The sequence below is a fragment of the Cherax quadricarinatus genome, chromosome 3 (assembly GCF_038502225.1).
Source record: "Cherax quadricarinatus isolate ZL_2023a chromosome 3, ASM3850222v1, whole genome shotgun sequence".
In the NCBI taxonomy this organism is placed as follows: Eukaryota; Metazoa; Arthropoda; class Malacostraca; order Decapoda; family Parastacidae; genus Cherax; species Cherax quadricarinatus.
In genome coordinates this window covers 20,923,563-20,942,134 of record NC_091294.1, presented here as the reverse complement: position 1 = coordinate 20,942,134, position 18,572 = coordinate 20,923,563, and the positions used below count along the sequence as shown (strand labels likewise).

Genomic DNA, 18,572 nt, shown 5'->3' with positions numbered 1-18,572 from the left:
AGTTTTATAAAGTTTTTCTTCTTCTCTTTTTTAGTAAATGTATACAGGAGAAGGGGTTACTAGCCCATTGCTCCCGGCATTTTAGTCGCCTCATACGACACGCATGGCTTACGGAGGAAAGATTCTTTTCCACTTCCCCATGGACAATAGAAGAAATAAAAAAGAACAAGAGCTATTTAGAAAAAGGAGAAAAACCTAGATGTATGTATATATATATATGCATGTGCGTGTCTGAAGTGTGACCAAAGTGTAAGTAGGAGTAGCAAGATATCCCTGTTATCTAGCGTGTTTATGAGACGTTCCAGAATTGTTTCTCTACTTAGGGCATAGGTTATAAGACATTCTGAAAGGGTATTGCACAAATGTTACACATTGGTTATTATCGAGGTTTTTGATATTTCCTCGACCACTTGTGGCCACATCCACCTCAAAGCCACCAAACTTGGAGTCATCACTTTCCTCTTAAAAGGGGAGTGTTAATATGACATCAGTGAATCCTTGGTGTTTGCCGCATTGTTTTCTCTAGCTGGCGCTCAATATAACTGGCACTCCCACAAGGTTCTAAGTGGTCCCAGTTTTTTAATACTATGCACAATGAGTGTTAAGACTCTTTCTATGCTGACCAGGCATCTCGGGCCAATTATACCAAATTTTGAGGCAGGAGAAATAAGACGTAAATATACATTTGGGGCACTAGTAATAAGAACGTATATATACATTTGAACCATTTAGAGGTTAAAAAAATGTATAGGTACAACAACCTTGTGGCACCTTCCTCCTGAGGACAACACAGGGAGGAAGGAAAAGAAATATGAGATACATACCTGGAGACACTCTCAAGTCAACTTGGCTCAACTTGATATCTACGTGTTCTGCATGGCTGGGGGTCACACTGCACAAAAGTGACAATTCACATTTATTCAGGATCTATAAAAAAAAAACAAAAGGACATGAAGCTGTTATGTTTCATTAATTTTATACAAATACAGTACTACTAATAGTACCAGTACAAACACTTGGAACATGATGTAAAGGAAAAAAGAAAAACTAAATAACACATACAGGTCGGCCACCACTAATCCGGCAATCAGTTATCCGGTTCCATCAGTATTCCGGTACTAATTTCAGCTAGCATAATTTCAAATGTCATCCTTATACTGACTCAAATTTCATCCTTATACTGACTCAGAAATTGTGCAGATAGATGTAAATCCACAGCAGCAAGCCAGTGAAGGAGAAAGCAGTGATAAAAATGAGTAAGATGTACAAGAGTCTCCATTGACAGGTTAAGTGTATTCTAACCTAACCACTCTGTAATCCGGCAAACTCGCTAATCTGGCACGCTACAGGTCCCAATGATGCCGGATTAGTGATGGTTGACCTGTACTATGCTCAAATTTGTACATTAGCTATAAACCACCCACCTCTTGACAACAAATATACAGTGTCTAGCCTACTTACCTAACAACTTGTGTGTAAATACTAGGCGTTTACCAGGGTCAGTAGTGGTGGTACTGGCTCATTTTCGTGGCATATGTACTGGCGTAATATTGACTATTGGTACCAATGGGTATCAGCTAATTTTAATGGTGTTGGTATTGGCCTAAAATTAAGCATCAGTATTGGCAAAAAATTTTTAACATCCCATTCCCAGTAAATACAGAAATCTACAACTTTGTGAAGACATAATGACTCACTGAGAGCTGAGTGACAGTGAAAGCCAAACAACTGCCATCCTACCAGAAATGTAAACGTCACTGTCACCGCAAAGTAAGGCAACACCACATACCCAAACCAAGACAGCGGCACACAGATCATATAGTGGCACTACTAAGTGGTGATATCCAACCTAATCTAAGCCCTCAAACTATGGTACAGATGCAAAACAAGCAGACAAGTGACGGTGCTAATGACGGTCTAGTAGCTAGGAATAATGACCTTAACTCTGCCTTGGTGGGAATCGGCCGGTGTGATAATAATAAAAATAAAAAAACTCTACATGTAATGCATACATAGATCAATGTGAGACAATAGAACCATTCTTATCTCAGACACCACCAGACATATGTATACACTGTACTAAGGTACGAAAGATGAACAGAAAATATACCTTACATAAATTGTGTAAAGGGTGGGTCCACAGGGAAGTGTCCTTGGCCCTCTTCTCTTTCTCATTTACATAAACGACCTAGCAAATGCATGGCAACTACTCAAACCCACACTATTTGCAGATGACACTACATACATCTTCTCTCACCCAAGCCCAGTCATGCTAGCCAATAATGTAAATACCGAATTACAGAAAATATTACTCTCAATATTAACAAAACCTACTTCATACAGTTTGGAAACAGAACGACAGATGTCCCTCTTGACATAATGATAAATGGACCACCTATCACAAAGCTCACAGAGGGAAAATTCTTAGGAATCCACCTTGATAATAGACTCAAATTTCAAACACACATACAACACATTTCCGAGAAAATCTCCAAGACCGTAGGCATATTATCAAAGATACAGTACTTTGTTCCACAGTCAGCCCTCCTGGCCCTATATCACTCACTCATTTACCCCTATCTCATCTATGGAATTTGTGCATGGGGCTCAACAACAATAAACCATCTCAGACCATTAATTGCCCAACAAAAGGCTACAGTCAGAATAACAAATTCCCACTACAGGCAGCATACTCCACCAATATTCAAAACTCTAAGCCTACTCACCGTACAAAACATCCATACTTATTATTGTACTTACTAAATACATAGAACACTTAACTCTGATATAAACCCTCCCCTCAAACTTCTCTTTACCAACCACAACAGAACACATGACCATAACACAAGGCATAGATCACTCTTTGATGTTCCTCGTGTCCATCTCACACTATGTAAAAATGCAATGCACATAAAAGGCCCAAAAATTAGGAATTCATTACCTGTGAATATAAAAGAAACACTGTCTTTTTATCAAATCAAGGCTCATCTTAAAAACCACTTATTCACCCACAACTAAATAAATACTGATTAACTGTATCTCAAACTATGTTCTTTGTAATTACATTACCTAATAGAATACTCCATTCTCTTGAATGCTCAGTAACTCATCAAATTTGATACAAATTTGTACAACTATAAAGCCTCTTATTTGAAATATTCATTTGTACTTCATGTTGTAATTTGTTTACTGTAATTTTTACCACTTAATATATCATTGCTTAGTTAATCTTAAGTTAGTTTTAAGCCTGCCCACAATGCTCTGCATAAAAGGGGCTTTTGGCATGTACACTCAACCACTGTATTTCTTTTGTACAACTATGTATCATGTCCAAATAATAATAAAATAAAATAAAAATAAAATAATGGACATATGTTCGATTATGGTAATGGTGCCACATTTCATTTTGTTTGCAACGAATGCACCTTGGCACACTTACCCTTTAGCAATGATGAAACTGATTTCCCTAATTTTAACGCAAATGACCCATTGCCATATATTGAGGGTCATTGCCATATATTGATGATTATGATTCTTTTATGAAACCAGGCCTTCACTTTAATCCTAATCTCTGCCAAAATTGGCAGAGATTAGGAGTCTAGCTAACAGAACTAGGGCAGCAGTTATATCCATCATCCTGGTTGGACAATACGGTGACTGACGACGAGGTCAAAATAGAAGGTTACAATATAAAATGTTTAGATAAGAATACAAAAGGTGGTGGGTTATGTGCCTACATAAGAAATGACTTAGCCTATAATCTAAGACCTGATTTAACCCTTAAACTGTCCAAATGTTGATCTACCTTCACCTGCGTGACGCTCTGAATACTTTGAGAAATAAAAAAATCGTTTTTTGTTTTTAAATTAAAGAGGGCAATTTTCTGTGTGGTACACAACCAAAACAAAAAAGATATAAGATATAAGACCACTAAGTTGGCTCTGGATGCTCACCTGAGGGCAACATCCAGTCCTGCAGCTTGCAGAAGTGTTGCCGATTTACCTTTTTTTCTCGTTATTTAATTTACATAATTTTTATGTTCTGATAATTACAATTTATAATAGTTCTTGTGATTTCATAGCCAATCTTTGTTCTGACACTATTTTTTTTTTTTTTTATTATCACACTGGCCGATTCCCACCAAGGCAGGGTGGCCCGAAAAAGAAAAACTTTCACCATCATTCACTCCATCACTGTTTTGCCAGAAGGGTGCTTTACACTACAGTTTAAACTGCAACATTAACATCCCTCCTTCAGAGTGCAGGCACTGTACTTCCCATCTCCAGGACTCAAGTCCGGCCTGCCGGTTTCCCTGAACCCCTTCGTAAATGTTACTTTGCTCACACTCCAACAGCACGTCAAGTATTAAAAACCATTTGTCTCCATTCACTCCTATCAAACACGCTCACGCATGCCTGCTGGAAGTCCAAGCCCCTCGCACGCAAAACCTCCTTTACCCCCTCCCTCCAACCTTTCCTAGGCCGACCCCTACCCCGCCTTCCTTCCACTACAGACTGATACACTCTTGAAGTCACTCTGTTTCGCTCCATTCTCTCTACATGTCTGAACCACCTCAACAACCCTTCCTCAGCCCTCTGGACAACAGTTTTGGTAATCCTGCACCTCCTCCTAACTTCCAAACTACAAATTCTCTGCATTATATTCACACCACACATTGCCCTCAGACATGACATCTCCACTGCCTCCAGCCTTCTCCTCGCTGCAACATTCATCATCCATGCTTCACACCCATATAAGAGCGTAGGTAAAATTATACTCTCATACATTCCCCTCTTTGCCTCCAAGGACAAAGTTCTTAGTCTCCACAGACTCCCAAGTGCACCACTCACCCTTTTCCCCTCATCAATTCTATGATTCACCTCATCTTTCATAGACCCATCTGCTGACACGTCCACTCCCAAATATTTGAATACATTCACCTCCTCCATACTCTCTCCCTCCAATCCGATATCCAATCTTTCATCACCTAATCTTTTTGTTATCCTCATAACCTTACTCTTTCCTGTATTCACTTTTAATTTTCTTCTTTTGCACACCCTACCAAATTCATCCACCAATCTCTGCAACTTCTCTTCAGAATCTCCCAAGAGCACAGTGTCATCAGCAAAGAGCAACTGTGACAACTCCCACTAATATTATGAACTGAAATAGTATTCAAATAGTAACAATCACACTGACAGGCCCTGGTCATTTACTATTGTCTAGAAATATATACAAAGTATTTATAGGTTCCAGCAATGTTTTAGACATGCTGGAGTATGAACCTTCTTGAAGAATGGTGTTATGACAAGGGTCAGATAAGTAACAGCCAATGACATTTGATGAATGTGCACTGCTGGAGGGAACTTTGCCTTTGTGTGTTTTTACTCTTGCACACAAACATGTCTTTGTATGTCAGTCTGTCTGCCCATCTGTCTGTATTTGTCTGTCTGCCTAACTCTGCTTATCTGTCTAGTTCAGCTTATCTGTCTTTGTCTTGTGTGTGTGCCTGGAGTATTATATGAAACTCCTTGAAGAATGGTGTTATGACAAGCACCAGATAATAAGTGACATTTGATGAATGTGCTGCTGCTGGAGGGGGGAACCTTGCCTTTATATGTTTTTACTCTTGCACACAAACATGTCTCTGTATGTCTGTCTGTCAGTCTATCTGTACCCGTCTGCCTGTCTGTCTATCTAGCTCTGCTTATCTGTCTAGTTCTGCTTGTCTGCCTTTCTATCTGCCTGTGTGTGTGTGTGTGTGTGTGTGTCTGTCTCCATTTGCTTGTCTGTCTCAGGGAGCAGCTGGTAAACCTGTTGGTTTGTGGTTTATGGGCAGCTCCCAGATCGCTGAGCAAGTGACACTGCTATTACTTTTGTCATGTTTGTCTTATATCTACAAATACTGTACAGCACTTGGCCTGGATTTTTGGGTTATCCTAGGTAATTTACATTATGTATAGTAACTGTATTTATGAGTACATGTGAAAGATAGAGATATAGACAGATATACAGATAGACAGTGATTATTACCTTCACAAAAATATACTCTAATTCTGTAAGAAAAAATAATTTTTTTTTTCAAAATTTCTTGGACACTGGAGCACCACTTCAGATTTTGGCCTTGGACCCTAAAGGGGTTAACCTTATCTAAGTTCTATTTAAATGTTATCAAATTTGAAGTACAGTTAGGGTAAGCAAATAAACCAAACATCATTACAAAACTGAACCTAGCAAAATGTAATATGCTCATGCATAAAATACATCATTGTGTGAACAACTGAACAGAAGTAATGCAGCCCATCAGCTGAGGCCTCATTTAGCTGTTCAGCCGAGATCTCTTATCACCTTGATTTTCTTCTTAACACAAAAATTTGAACACTAACTTCTTGCCACTTCCAGCATCACTCATATTCCTCTTGGGTGTTATGGTTACTATGCAGATACAAGACATAATGAAAATATAAAAAAAATTATTAATTAACAGAGCTCAATATGGAATGAGATGTGTATGCACAGAGCACTGAGGCATGAGGTAGTGTACATTAAGTGCAACTAGGCCTCTCCCATAAAGACAGTGGCCTAACCCACAGTCTAGCTGCCTGTGAGATGGAGGGAAAAGCTCCTGCAGTCTAGTCCTGCAGCACTCCACATTTCTCTCTAAAATATGCACTGTCATAAATGAACTTCTGAGCCATGATTGAAAAAATGCTACGATTTTGCAACTACCATATCAAAAATATTCTAGGAGATTGCATCTTAATCGAAAGTCTAACATATTTTATTAAAAAATAATGCAACAATGAGAAGACTCGGCTAAATATTACGGATCAATCATAGAAACCCATCATTAAGAGAAATTATACAATAGGTACAGCCATACTTTACTACATCATACATAATTTTAGGTATAATAATAATATAAGCAACCACTGAAGAGCAATAGTGTACCTGTGCAAGTGTCTTCTGTCTATTTTGGGGATTATAACAGCAGGTATACATCTGAAGGTTGGCAATGCTGGCACTGATGTTCTGAGACATTGGGGTCTGCTTGATGTCACTGTTCACTTCTGCCTGTATTGCAAAGTGTGAAAGTATTAGATATGAACACAGGATTAATACTGTTAGTTTTTTTCATACTTTTACCTTTAAAAACACTAATATCTGCCATTACACAAAGACCTGGGCTGTTATCCATAAACAATTCTTCACACTCCCTCAAGGATATATTGCAAGGACTACTGATACAGCTGTAAGTGAAACCACACAAGCACAAACTGCTAAACAAAACTGACAAAGGCCTGAGTTGTTTCTTCACACATTTTTTTATACTTATTAACCCTTTCCAATCAGTAGTTTTTTTTCCTTTTTAACACACTGGCCATCTCCCACAGAGCCAGGGTGGCCCAAAAAAGAAAAAAACTTTCACCATTATTCACATAATCACTGTCCTTATAGAGGCACCCAGATACTACAGTTCAGATGTTACTCCAAACAGCCAATAACTCAAACCCCTCCTTTAAAGTGCAGGCATTGTACTTCCCACCTCCAGGACTCGTGTCTGGCTAACCGGTTTCCCCGAATCCCTTAAAAATATTACCATGCTCACACTCGAACAGCTCATCGAGTCCCAAAAGCCATTCATCTCCATTCACTTCTATCTAACACGCTTACACATGCTTGCTACATATCCAAGCCCCTCCCACCCAAAACCTCTTTTACCCCTTCCCTCCATCAGGTGGAGGCAGCCACAACCCCTCCCTCTTCTTTGTTGTGGTAAACACTGCCATCTAGTGATGGCCTTTTGAAGCCGTCTATTATTATAATTATTATGTAGTACATTATTATTATATATGTATTATTATGTAGTACATTATTATTATATATGTATTATCATACGTGTTATTATTATTATTGTACTATATTATACTGTTGTCCAGAGGGCTGAGGAAGGGTTGTTGAGGTGGTTCGGACATGTAGAGAGAATGGAGCGAAACAGAATGACTTCAAGAGTGTATCAGTCTGTAGTGGAAGGAAGGCGGGGTAGGGGTTGGCCTAGGAAAGGTTGGAGGGAGGGGGTAAAGGAGGTTTTGTGTGCGAGGGGCTTGAACTTCCAGCAGGCGTGCGTGAGCGTGTTTGATAGGAGTGAATGGAGACGAATGGTTTTTAATACTCGACGTGCTGTTGGAGTGTGAGCAAAGTAACATTTATGAAGGGGTTCAGGGAAACCGGCAGGCCGGACTTGAGTCCTGGAGATGGGAAGTACAGTGCCTGCACTCTGAAGGAGGGGTGTTAATGTTGCAGTTTAAAAACTGTAGTGTAAAGCACCCTTCTGGCAAGACAGTGATGGAGTGAATGATGGTGAAAGTTTTTCTTTTTCGGGCCACCCTGCCTTGGTGGGAATCGGCCAGTGTGATAATAAATAAAAAAAAATTATACTATTATTATTATACGTATTATACGTATTATTATTATACATATTATTATTATTATTATTATGCATTATTATTATTACAATATAAATAATTTGTAATTTTTCTTCACACAAAAAATATAAGATTTACTGTTATGCCTTATTGTAATAATTGTATAAATAATGTCAACCCATTCACTACTGCATACTGGAATAGACAGTGACATCATTTATTTACTCTTGAACATGGCCAAAACAACTGAACATTTCTCCTACGTTGAGCTCAATTTTAAGGTACTTTTCTTTGTGAAAGCAACCAAAATCATACCTATTTCTGCAATATATCTTCATTCTATCAAATGAGACCAAAAAACCGAGAATACAACCATAAAAACCATACGAAAATACTGTTAAGGGGTGGCTAATTGCCGAGAAGTGAACTCCATTATTTATGCATAGATTTCTCTCATTTTTGATGTTAAGAAGCACCTTTCCATCATATATTGCCCAAGTTTCAATAAGATAGTCCAACAAACAAATGAGATACAATTCCCTAGATCAAGAGCAAGAGCCCCTCACCAGCGTCAAGGACCCTGCCTCGAGGTCTGCTCGCTTATGGAAATTTTGCTTGTGTATGGAAGCAAAAAATCGATCCATCGACTGCTTGTATTTGGAAAAACTCGCACATGGATGCGCTCGCAAGTAGAGGTTCCACTGTATATATCATGTTTCTAAGTTATTAATATTGTTTATTATGTCACATTAGATGAATTGTGATAGATAAATAAGCCGTAGAGTTGGTAATCGCGTCATAGTGAAGTACTATTCTGTCATTCTTCCTGACAGCAGGAATGGATTAATTGGATTTCCATTATTTCTCATGGGGAAAATTAACTCGGATAATGATAAAATCGGGTAAGGACAAGCTCTCTGGAACGGATTAATATTGTTAACTGAGGGTCCACTGCACTTCTTTCAGCCATCTAGGAAATGATTAACACACATTCTTTAAGACCAACTCATCCATACCAAACAAAAATTTGTCTATTTCCTGTCTCTTCACCATTGCTTATAAAAGTGTTCGAAAGCCTGAATAAGATTAAAGAATTAATACATGCTTAAATTTGTACTATTTTTGCCACCTCTCCATTTTGTAATAATGCATACATGTACTTAAAATTGTACCACTTTATACCTATGTACAGTCTTGTGAAGTCTGTAAGCATTAGGATTAGTCTGCCCAAAATGCACTTGCATACTAGTTGCTTTCTTTCATGCTTAACAATATTTTATTACATGTAAACAATATTTATGTACTGCACAAAGAAATATGCTTTATTTGACGGAATGAATTCTCCCATGATCAAGTCAGCATCCTAAAACCATGAGTGGGTTGATATCCTTTCTCTAGAAGATCCCTGGATGTATTTTTGGCATGGGCATGTCATTAACACTGTCCTCAAGGAACCAATGCAACCACTGCACTGGATGCTCACCCATACTTGATCACTGAAACCACATATAGGTGAGTACACTGGTGGCTTCTATTTCCTTCATTTGAATTGTCTGCCTTATGTAATCCAATGAGCTTTGAAACTTTCTCATGTCACCAACATACTCCTGTCCACACTAATTCATTAATAGGGTTAGTGGAGGAATATTGGAGGATGTGTAATGGAGGAAATTTTAAATGAATAAAACAGAAAAGAGCAAGTTACTGAGAGTAATAATTAGCATAGGCAATGCAAGATTGGATATTAGATGGGATGGAGTATTAAAGAAGTGAATGTATACAGATATTTGGAAGTGGACATATTGGCATATGGTCTGTGAAAAACAAAGATTACCACAGAATAAACAAGGAGAAAAAGGTAGGCATGTCAAGGCATTTATGGACAGAATCTTATCTATAAATGAAAAAAAGGAAAAAGTACCATAGAACAATGGCACCATTACTGTCTAAGAGTGCAAGGGATGAGTTTTAACCCTTTCAGGGTTTAGACCCCTGATTTGAAATCTGTCCACAGGATCCAAGAATTTAAAAAAAAAAAAAAAAAAAAAATATCGAACAAAATGGTAGAGAATCTTTTCCAGAAGGTAATACAGCAAAAAGAACAAAATATGACGGAAAATTGATGAAATTACACTATTGCGAATTTTGCTAAGTCAGCAATATTTACGCATCGGCGATTTTGCCCACTTTGAGTCCTATTTTAAGCCAATTACAGTGGACCCCCAGATATTGGACGGTACGGATATCAGACAAATTGGATTTCAGCCGCTATTTTGGCCAAAATTCTATCCTGGATATCGGCCAGCAACTGAGAAATCGGCTGTATTGGACGCATCCACCCTCCACACCATGTGCTTGAATCAGTCTGGCTGTGTCTCTCGGTGAGTGAGCAACACTCCATGCATTCATCCAAACATTTCGTTTAAATCCATTGTTTTTTGTGGTTGTTTATTCAGTGCAACTGTGAAATAAGCCACCATGGGCCCAAACAAAGTTCCCAGTGCCAGCCCTTAGGTAAAGAAAGTGAGAAACATGACAGAATTCAAGAAAGAAATTGTAGCAAAGTAGGGAGATTCCCCATCCAAACAATAATCAGTCCCCCATCTCTTCTCTCTGTCTTCCATACACCAACAAGAATCTTCAATAAAGGTAAATGTGATGTTAAATGTTCATTTATCCAATTCATTAGTCATTTTAATTAGTTCTCATTGTTTTGTGTATGTAAGCTATAGTTAATCTTTAAAAAATGTATTTTTTGTTAATATTTTTGGGTGTCTGGAATGGATTAATTTTTTTTTCTTTTTTCTTTCTCTCTCTCTCTCAACAAGTCGGACGTCTCCCACCGAGGCAGGGTGACCCAAAAAGAATGAAAATCCCCAAAAAGAAAATACTTTCATCATCATTCAACACTTTCACCTCACTCACACAATCACTGTTTTTGCAGAGGTGCCCAGAATACAACAGTTTAGAAGTATATACGTATAAAAATACACTATATATGCCTCCAAACTGCCAATATCCCAAACCCCTCCTTTAGAGTGCAGACATAATACTTCCCATTTCCAGGACTCAAGTCCTGTTATATAAAATAACCAGTTTCCCTGAATCCCTTCACTAAATATTACCCTGCTCACACTCTAACACCTCATCAGGTCCCAAATACCATTCGTCTCCATGCGCTCCTATCTAACACACTTGCTGTAAGTCCAAATCCCTCACCCACAACACCTCCTTTACTCCCTCCGTCCAACCTTTTCGAGGACGACCCCTACCCCGCCTTCCTTCCCCTACAGATTTATACGCTCTCCATGTCATTCTACTTCGATCCATTCTCTCTAAATGACCAAACCACCTCAACAAACCCTATTCAGCCCTCTGACTAATACTTTTATTACTCCACACCTTCTCCTAATTTCCACACTCCGAATTTTCTGCATATTTACACCACACATTGCCTTTAGACAAGATATCTCCACTGCCTCCAACCGTCTCCTCGCTGCAGCATTTACAACCCAAGCTTCATACCCATATAAGAGTGTTGGTACTGCTATACTTTCATATATTCCCTCCTTTGCCTCCATACATAACATTTTTTGCCTCCACATATACCTCAATGCACCACTCACCTTTTTTCCTTCATCAATTCTATGATTAACATCTTTCTTTCTTTGTTACAACACACTGGCCGTATCCCACCAAGGCGGGGTGGCCCAAAAGGAAAAACGAAAGTTTCTCCTTTTACATTTAGTAATATATACAGGAGAAGAGGTTATTAGCCCCTTGCTCCTGGCATTATAGTTGCCTCTTACAACACGCATGGCTTACAGAGGAAGAATTCTGTTCCACTTCCCCATGGAGACAAGAGGAAATAAACAAGAACAAGAACTAGAAAGAAAATAGCAGAAAACCCTGAGGGGCGTGTGAATATATATGCTTGTACATGTATGTGTAGTGTGACCTAAGTGTAAGTAAAGTAGCAAGACGTACCTGAAATCTTGCATGTTCATGAGACAAAAAAAAAAAAAAGGACACCAGCAATCCTACCATCATGTAAAACAATTACAGGCTTTCGTTTTACACTCACCTGGCAGGAGGGTAGTACCTCCCTGGGCGGTTGCTGTCTACCAACCTACTACCTGGGATGATTAACCTCAACCTTCATAAATTCATCCGCTGACACGTCAACTCCCAAATATCAGAAAACATTCACTTCTTCCATACTCCTCCTCCCCAATTTGATATCCAATTTTTCTTTATCTAAATCATTTGATACCCTTATCACCTTACTTTTTTCTACGTTCACTTTCAACTTTCTACCTTTACACACACTCCCAAATTCATCCACTAACCTTTGCAATTTTTCTTTAGAATCTCCGGTAAGCACAGTATCAGCAGCAAAAAGTAACTGTCACTTCCCATTTTGTATTTAATTCCCCATAATTTAATCCCACCCCTCTCCCAAACACCCTAGCATTTACTTCTTTTACAACCCCATCTATAAATATATTAAACAACCATGGTGACATTGTACATCCCTAAGACCTACTTTTACTGGGAAGTAGTCTTCCTCTCTTCTACACACCCTAACCTGAGCCTCACTATCCTCATAAAAACTCTTTACAGCATTTAGTAACTTACCACCTATTCCATATACTTGCAACATCTGCCACATTGGTCTTCTATCCACTATCATATGCCTTTTCTAAATCAATAAATGCAATAAAAACTTCCCTACCTTTACCTAAATACTGTTCACATGTATGCTTTAATGTAAACACCTGATCTATACATCCCCTACCCACACTAAAACCTCCTTGCTCATCCTCAATTCTACATTCTGTCTTACCTCTAATTCTTTCAATAATAACCCTACTGTACACTTTTCCTGGTATACTCAGTAAACTTATTCCTCTATAATTTTTACAATCTCTTTTGTCCCCCTTCCTCTATAACAAGCACTGCCCTAAAAAAAACTAAACAGATGACAGCTAAGAGACTGAACAGTCCCTGGCTAACACCCAGCATTCTCAAATCCATAAATACAAAACACCAATATGAAAAACAGTACAGAACGGGTCACATAACCAGAGACCAAACAAAACGTTACTCGTCAATCCTAACCAGCCTGATAAGAAGGGCAAAAAAATTGTATTATGAGAACAGATTATCCAACTTACGAGGTGATATAAAAAAGACCTGGAAAACCCTATCAGAAATTCTGGGAACAAAAAAGATATCACGAAATAGTGAAATAAAATTAGCAAAATCAGATGAACCCCAACTCCCACCAACAGAAACAGCAAACAGACTCAATGATTTCTTCTCCACTATAGGACAAAACCTTGCCAATAAAATCCCAAGCTCAGATACCCCACCAAATGACTACCTCACCGGCAACTACCCGAACACACTGTTCCTAGCTCCGACTAACCCATACGAAGTCTCCCTTATTATCAACGCACTAAAAAACAAGGCAGGAGATTTAAATACCTTACAACCCTTTATATACAAAAAAGTGTCACAAGTGCTATCACCAATCATTGCAACACTCTTTAACAAATCCATTGAATCCTCCACCTTCCCTACAGTACTCAAAATAGCAAGGGTCACCCCGATCCACAAAGGAGGAGACCAAACAGAGTTGAATAACTATAGGCCAATATCCAACTTACACCCTCTCTCAAAAATCTTCGAAAAATTAATTCATAAACGAATCTACTCCTACCTTATCTCCCAAAACATACTCAACCCCTGCCAATTTGGATTCAGGACTAATAAAAATACTAATGATGCTATTATACACATGCTAGAACATATATACACTGCAATAGAGAAAAAAGAAGTCCCACTGGGGATCTTCATTGACTTACGTAAAGCTTTTGATACAGTTGACCATGACTTACTCCACGTAAAATTGTCACACTATGGTATAAGAGGGCACTCCCTCAACTACCTCAAGTCATACCTCAGCAACAGAAGCCAATATGTGTATGCAAATGGGGCAAACTCTTCTGCACAACCAATTACAGTTGGTGTCCCACAGGGAAGTGTCCTTGGCCCTCTTCTCTTTGTCCTATACATAAATGACCTACCAAATGCTTCGCAATTACTCAAACCCACACTATTTGCAGATGACACTACATACGTCTTCTCCCACCCGAGCCCAGTCACGCTAGCCAATACTGTAAATACCGAATTACAGAAAATATCTACCTGGATGAGGACTAACAAACTTATACTAAACATTGACAAAACCTACTTCATTCAGTTTGGTAACAGAGCTACAGATGTCCCTCTTAACATAATGATAAACGGATCACCTATCACAAAGCTAACAGAGGGAAAATTCTTAGGAATCCACCTTGATAATAGACTCAAATTTCATACACATATACAACAAATTTCTAAGAAAATTTCCAAGACCGTAGGCATACTATCGAAGATTCGGTACTATGCTCCACAGTCAGCCCTCTTGGCCCTATATCACTCTCTTATTTACCCCTATCTCACCTATGGAATTTGTGCATGGGGCTCAACAACAATTAACCATCTCAGACCACTAATTACCCAACAAAAGGCTGCAGTTAGAATGATAACAAATTCTCACTACAGGCAGCACACTCCACTAATATTCAATACACTAAACCTACTCACCATACAAAACATCCATACTTATTACTGCCCCTATTACATACATAGAACACTTAACTCTGATATTAACCCTCCCCTCAAACATCTCCTTGCCAACCTCAACAGAACACATGACCATAACACAAGGCACAGATCACTCTTTGATGTTCCTCGTGTCCATCTCACACTATGCAAAAACTCAATGCACATAAAAGGCCCTAAGATCTGGAATTCATTACCTGTAAATATAAAAGAAACACTACCTGTTTATAAATTCAAGTCTCTTCTCAAAGATCACTTACTCACCCAAAACCAAATAAATACTGAATAACTGAACCTTATAAATTGTATATCTTAAATGCTTCTCACAATTATATCACAAATGTTAAACCTAAAACCCAATCTAACTTTATTATTTTTTAAATACACTACCTAACAGAATACTCCATACGACTGAATGTACAACAATGCATGCAACCATATGACCTGTCTTTGTAATACTCACTTGTGCTTTATAGTAATCTGTTTACATTAATGTTTTATCACTGATTTCATCATTGCTTAGTTAATCTTAAGTTAATTTTAAGCCAGCCCGTAATGCTATGCATAGTATAAGTGGCTTTGGCATGCTGCTCTTATCTGTATTTTTTTGTACCTCTGTATGTGTGCTCAAATTGTTAATAAATAAATAAATAAATAAATAAATAAATAAATAAATAAATAAATAAAAGGACTATACACGCTCTCTGCCAATCCCTAGGTACCTTCCCCTCTTTCATACATTTATTAAACAAAAATACCAACCACTCCAACACTATGTCCCCACCTGCTTTTAACATTTCTGTCATGATCCCGTCAGTTCCAGCTGCTTTACCTTGTCATTCTACGTAATGCCTCATGCACCTCTCCCACACTCACATCCTGCTCTTCTTCACTCGTAAAGGATGATTTACCTCCCTGGCCAGTGCATATAATTACCACCTCCCTTTCTTCGTTGACATTTAAAAGTTCCTCAAAATATTCTCGCCATCTAAAGAATACCTCCGTCTCCCCATCTACTAACTCCCCTACTCTGTTTTTAACTAACAAATCCATTCGTTCCCTAGGCTTTCTTAACTTGTTTAACTCACTCCAAAATTTTTTCTTATTTTCATTAAAATTTCTTGACAGTGCCTCTCCCACTATCATCTGCTCTCCTTTTGCACTCTCACCACTCTCTTCACCTTTCTTTTACTCTCCATATACTCTATTCTTCTTATAACACTTCTGCTTTGTAAATACCTCTCATAAACTACCTTTATCTCTTTTATCACACTTTTTACTTCATCATTCCACCAATCACTCCTGTTTCCTCCTGCACCCACCCTCCTATAACCACAAACTTCTGCCCCACATTCTAATACTGCATTTTTAAAACTATTCCAACCCTCTTCAGCCCCCCCACTACTCATCTTTGCACTAGCCCACCTTTCTGCCAATAATTGCTTATATTTCACCTGAACTTCCTCTTCCCTTAGTTTATACAATTTCACCTCTCTCTTACTTGTTGTTGCCATTTTCCTCTTTTCCCATCTACCTCTTACTCTAACTGTAGCTACAACAAGATAATGATCCGATATATCAGTTGCCCCTATATAAACATGTACATCCTGAAGCCTACCCATGAACCTTTTATCCACCAATACATAATCTAGCAAACTACTTTCATTATGTGCTGTATCATACTTTATATATTTATTTATCCTCTTTTTCATAAAATATGTATTACTTATTACCAAACCACTTTGTACACATAGCTCAATTAAAAGGCTCCCCATTTTCATTTACCCCTGGCACCCCAAATTTACCTACTACTCCCTCCACAACATTTTTACCCACTTTAGCATTAAAATCCCAAACCACAAGTACTCTCACACTTGGTTCAAAACTCCCCACGCATTCACTCAACATTTCCCAAAATCTCTCTCTCTCCTCTATACTCCTCTCTTCCCCAGGTGCATATACGCTTACTATAACCCACTTCTCACATCCAACCTTTATTTTACTCCACATCCTTGAATTGATACATTTATAGTCCATCATTTCCTGCCATAGCTTATCCTTCAACATTATTGCTACCCCTTCTTTAGCTCTAACTCTATTTGAAACCCCTGACCTAATCCCATTTATTCCTCTCCACTGAAACTCACCCACCCCCTTCACCTTTGTTTCACTTAAGGCCAGGACATCCAGTTTCTTCTCATTCATAACATCCACAATCTCTTTCTTTTCATTCACACAACACCCACGCACATTCAGACTTCCCACTTTGACAATTTTCTTATTCTTTTTAGTAATTAACAGGAAAAGGGGTTACTAGCCCATTGCTCCCGGCGTTTTAGTTGACTTTTACAACACATATGGCTTACAGAGGAAAGATTCTTATTCCACTTCCCCATGGATTTAAAAGAATAAGTAATAAGAACAAGAACTAAGATAAAATCAAAGAAAACTCAGATGAGTGTGTATAAATAAATGTGTACATGTATGTTTAGTGTGACCTAAGTGTAAGTAGAAGTAGCAAGACGGTACATACCTGTAATCTTGAATATTTATGAGACAGGCAAAAGACACCAGCAATCCTACCATCATGTAAAACAATTACAGGCTTTCTTTTAACACTCACTTGGCAGGACGGTAGTACCTCCCTGGGTGGTTGCTGCCTACCAACCTACTACATGTGATTAATTGTATTAACATTAATTCTTATGGGATATATTACTTCAGTTTTCGGCCTTTTCAGATTAAGGTCAACCTTCTGGAACAGATTACAGACGAAATCCGGGATTCCACTGTGCATTGTTCCAGTTAACTGAGTTCCTAGCTATTTCACTAGTATGCCTTCCTTTTTATCGACTGAGAACAAGAAACCAACCAATCAACTATTTAACCCTTTGACTGTCGCGGCCGTATATATACGTCTTATGAGGTACCGTGTTTGATGTATATATACTCATAAATTCTAGCGGCTTCAAATCAAGCAGGAGAAAGCTGGTAGGCCCACATGTGAGAGAATGGGTCTGTGTGGTCAGTGTGCACCATATAAAAAAAATCCTGGAGCATGCAGTGCATAATGAGAAAAAAAAAACTCCGACCATTTTTTTTAATTAAAATGCCGACTTTGTGGTCTATTTTCGTGTAGTATTTATGGTTGTCTTCTCGTTTTCTTGGTCTCATTTGATAGAATGAAAAACATATTATAGAAATAGAGGTGATTTTGATTGATTTTACTATAAAAAGAACCTAGAAATGGAGATCAAAGTAGGGGAAATGTTTGATTTTTGCCAATGTTCAAAAGTAAACAAATGATGCCACTGTCTAATAAATGTCCAACTAGCCATTCTAATATGCAGTCATGAATGGGTTGATGTTATTTATACAATTACAGTATTGCAGTAGTCTGCATAATAGTAAGTCTTCTATTTTTTGTTTGAATAAAAATTCAAAATAGAAAGCAAGAGTAATATCAGAGGGGCC

General features: G+C 38.2%; 1 protein-coding gene across 2 annotated transcripts in view; it reads right to left on the bottom strand.

The window, feature by feature from the left end:
* Positions 1-720: 720 nt before the first annotated feature.
* LOC128706587 (intermembrane lipid transfer protein VPS13C-like) overlaps positions 721-18,572 on the bottom strand; it is a 288,856-nt gene continuing 271,004 nt past the window's right edge. For both annotated transcript variants that reach the window (XM_070090626.1, XM_070090633.1), the window contains 2 exons: positions 6,952-7,074; positions 721-927 (listed from right to left, as the gene is read on the bottom strand). In XM_070090626.1, the coding sequence (XP_069946727.1) occupies positions 736-927; positions 6,952-7,074 (315 nt within the window). In that variant the 3' untranslated portion in view covers positions 721-735. The remainder of the gene's footprint in view (positions 928-6,951; positions 7,075-18,572) is intronic.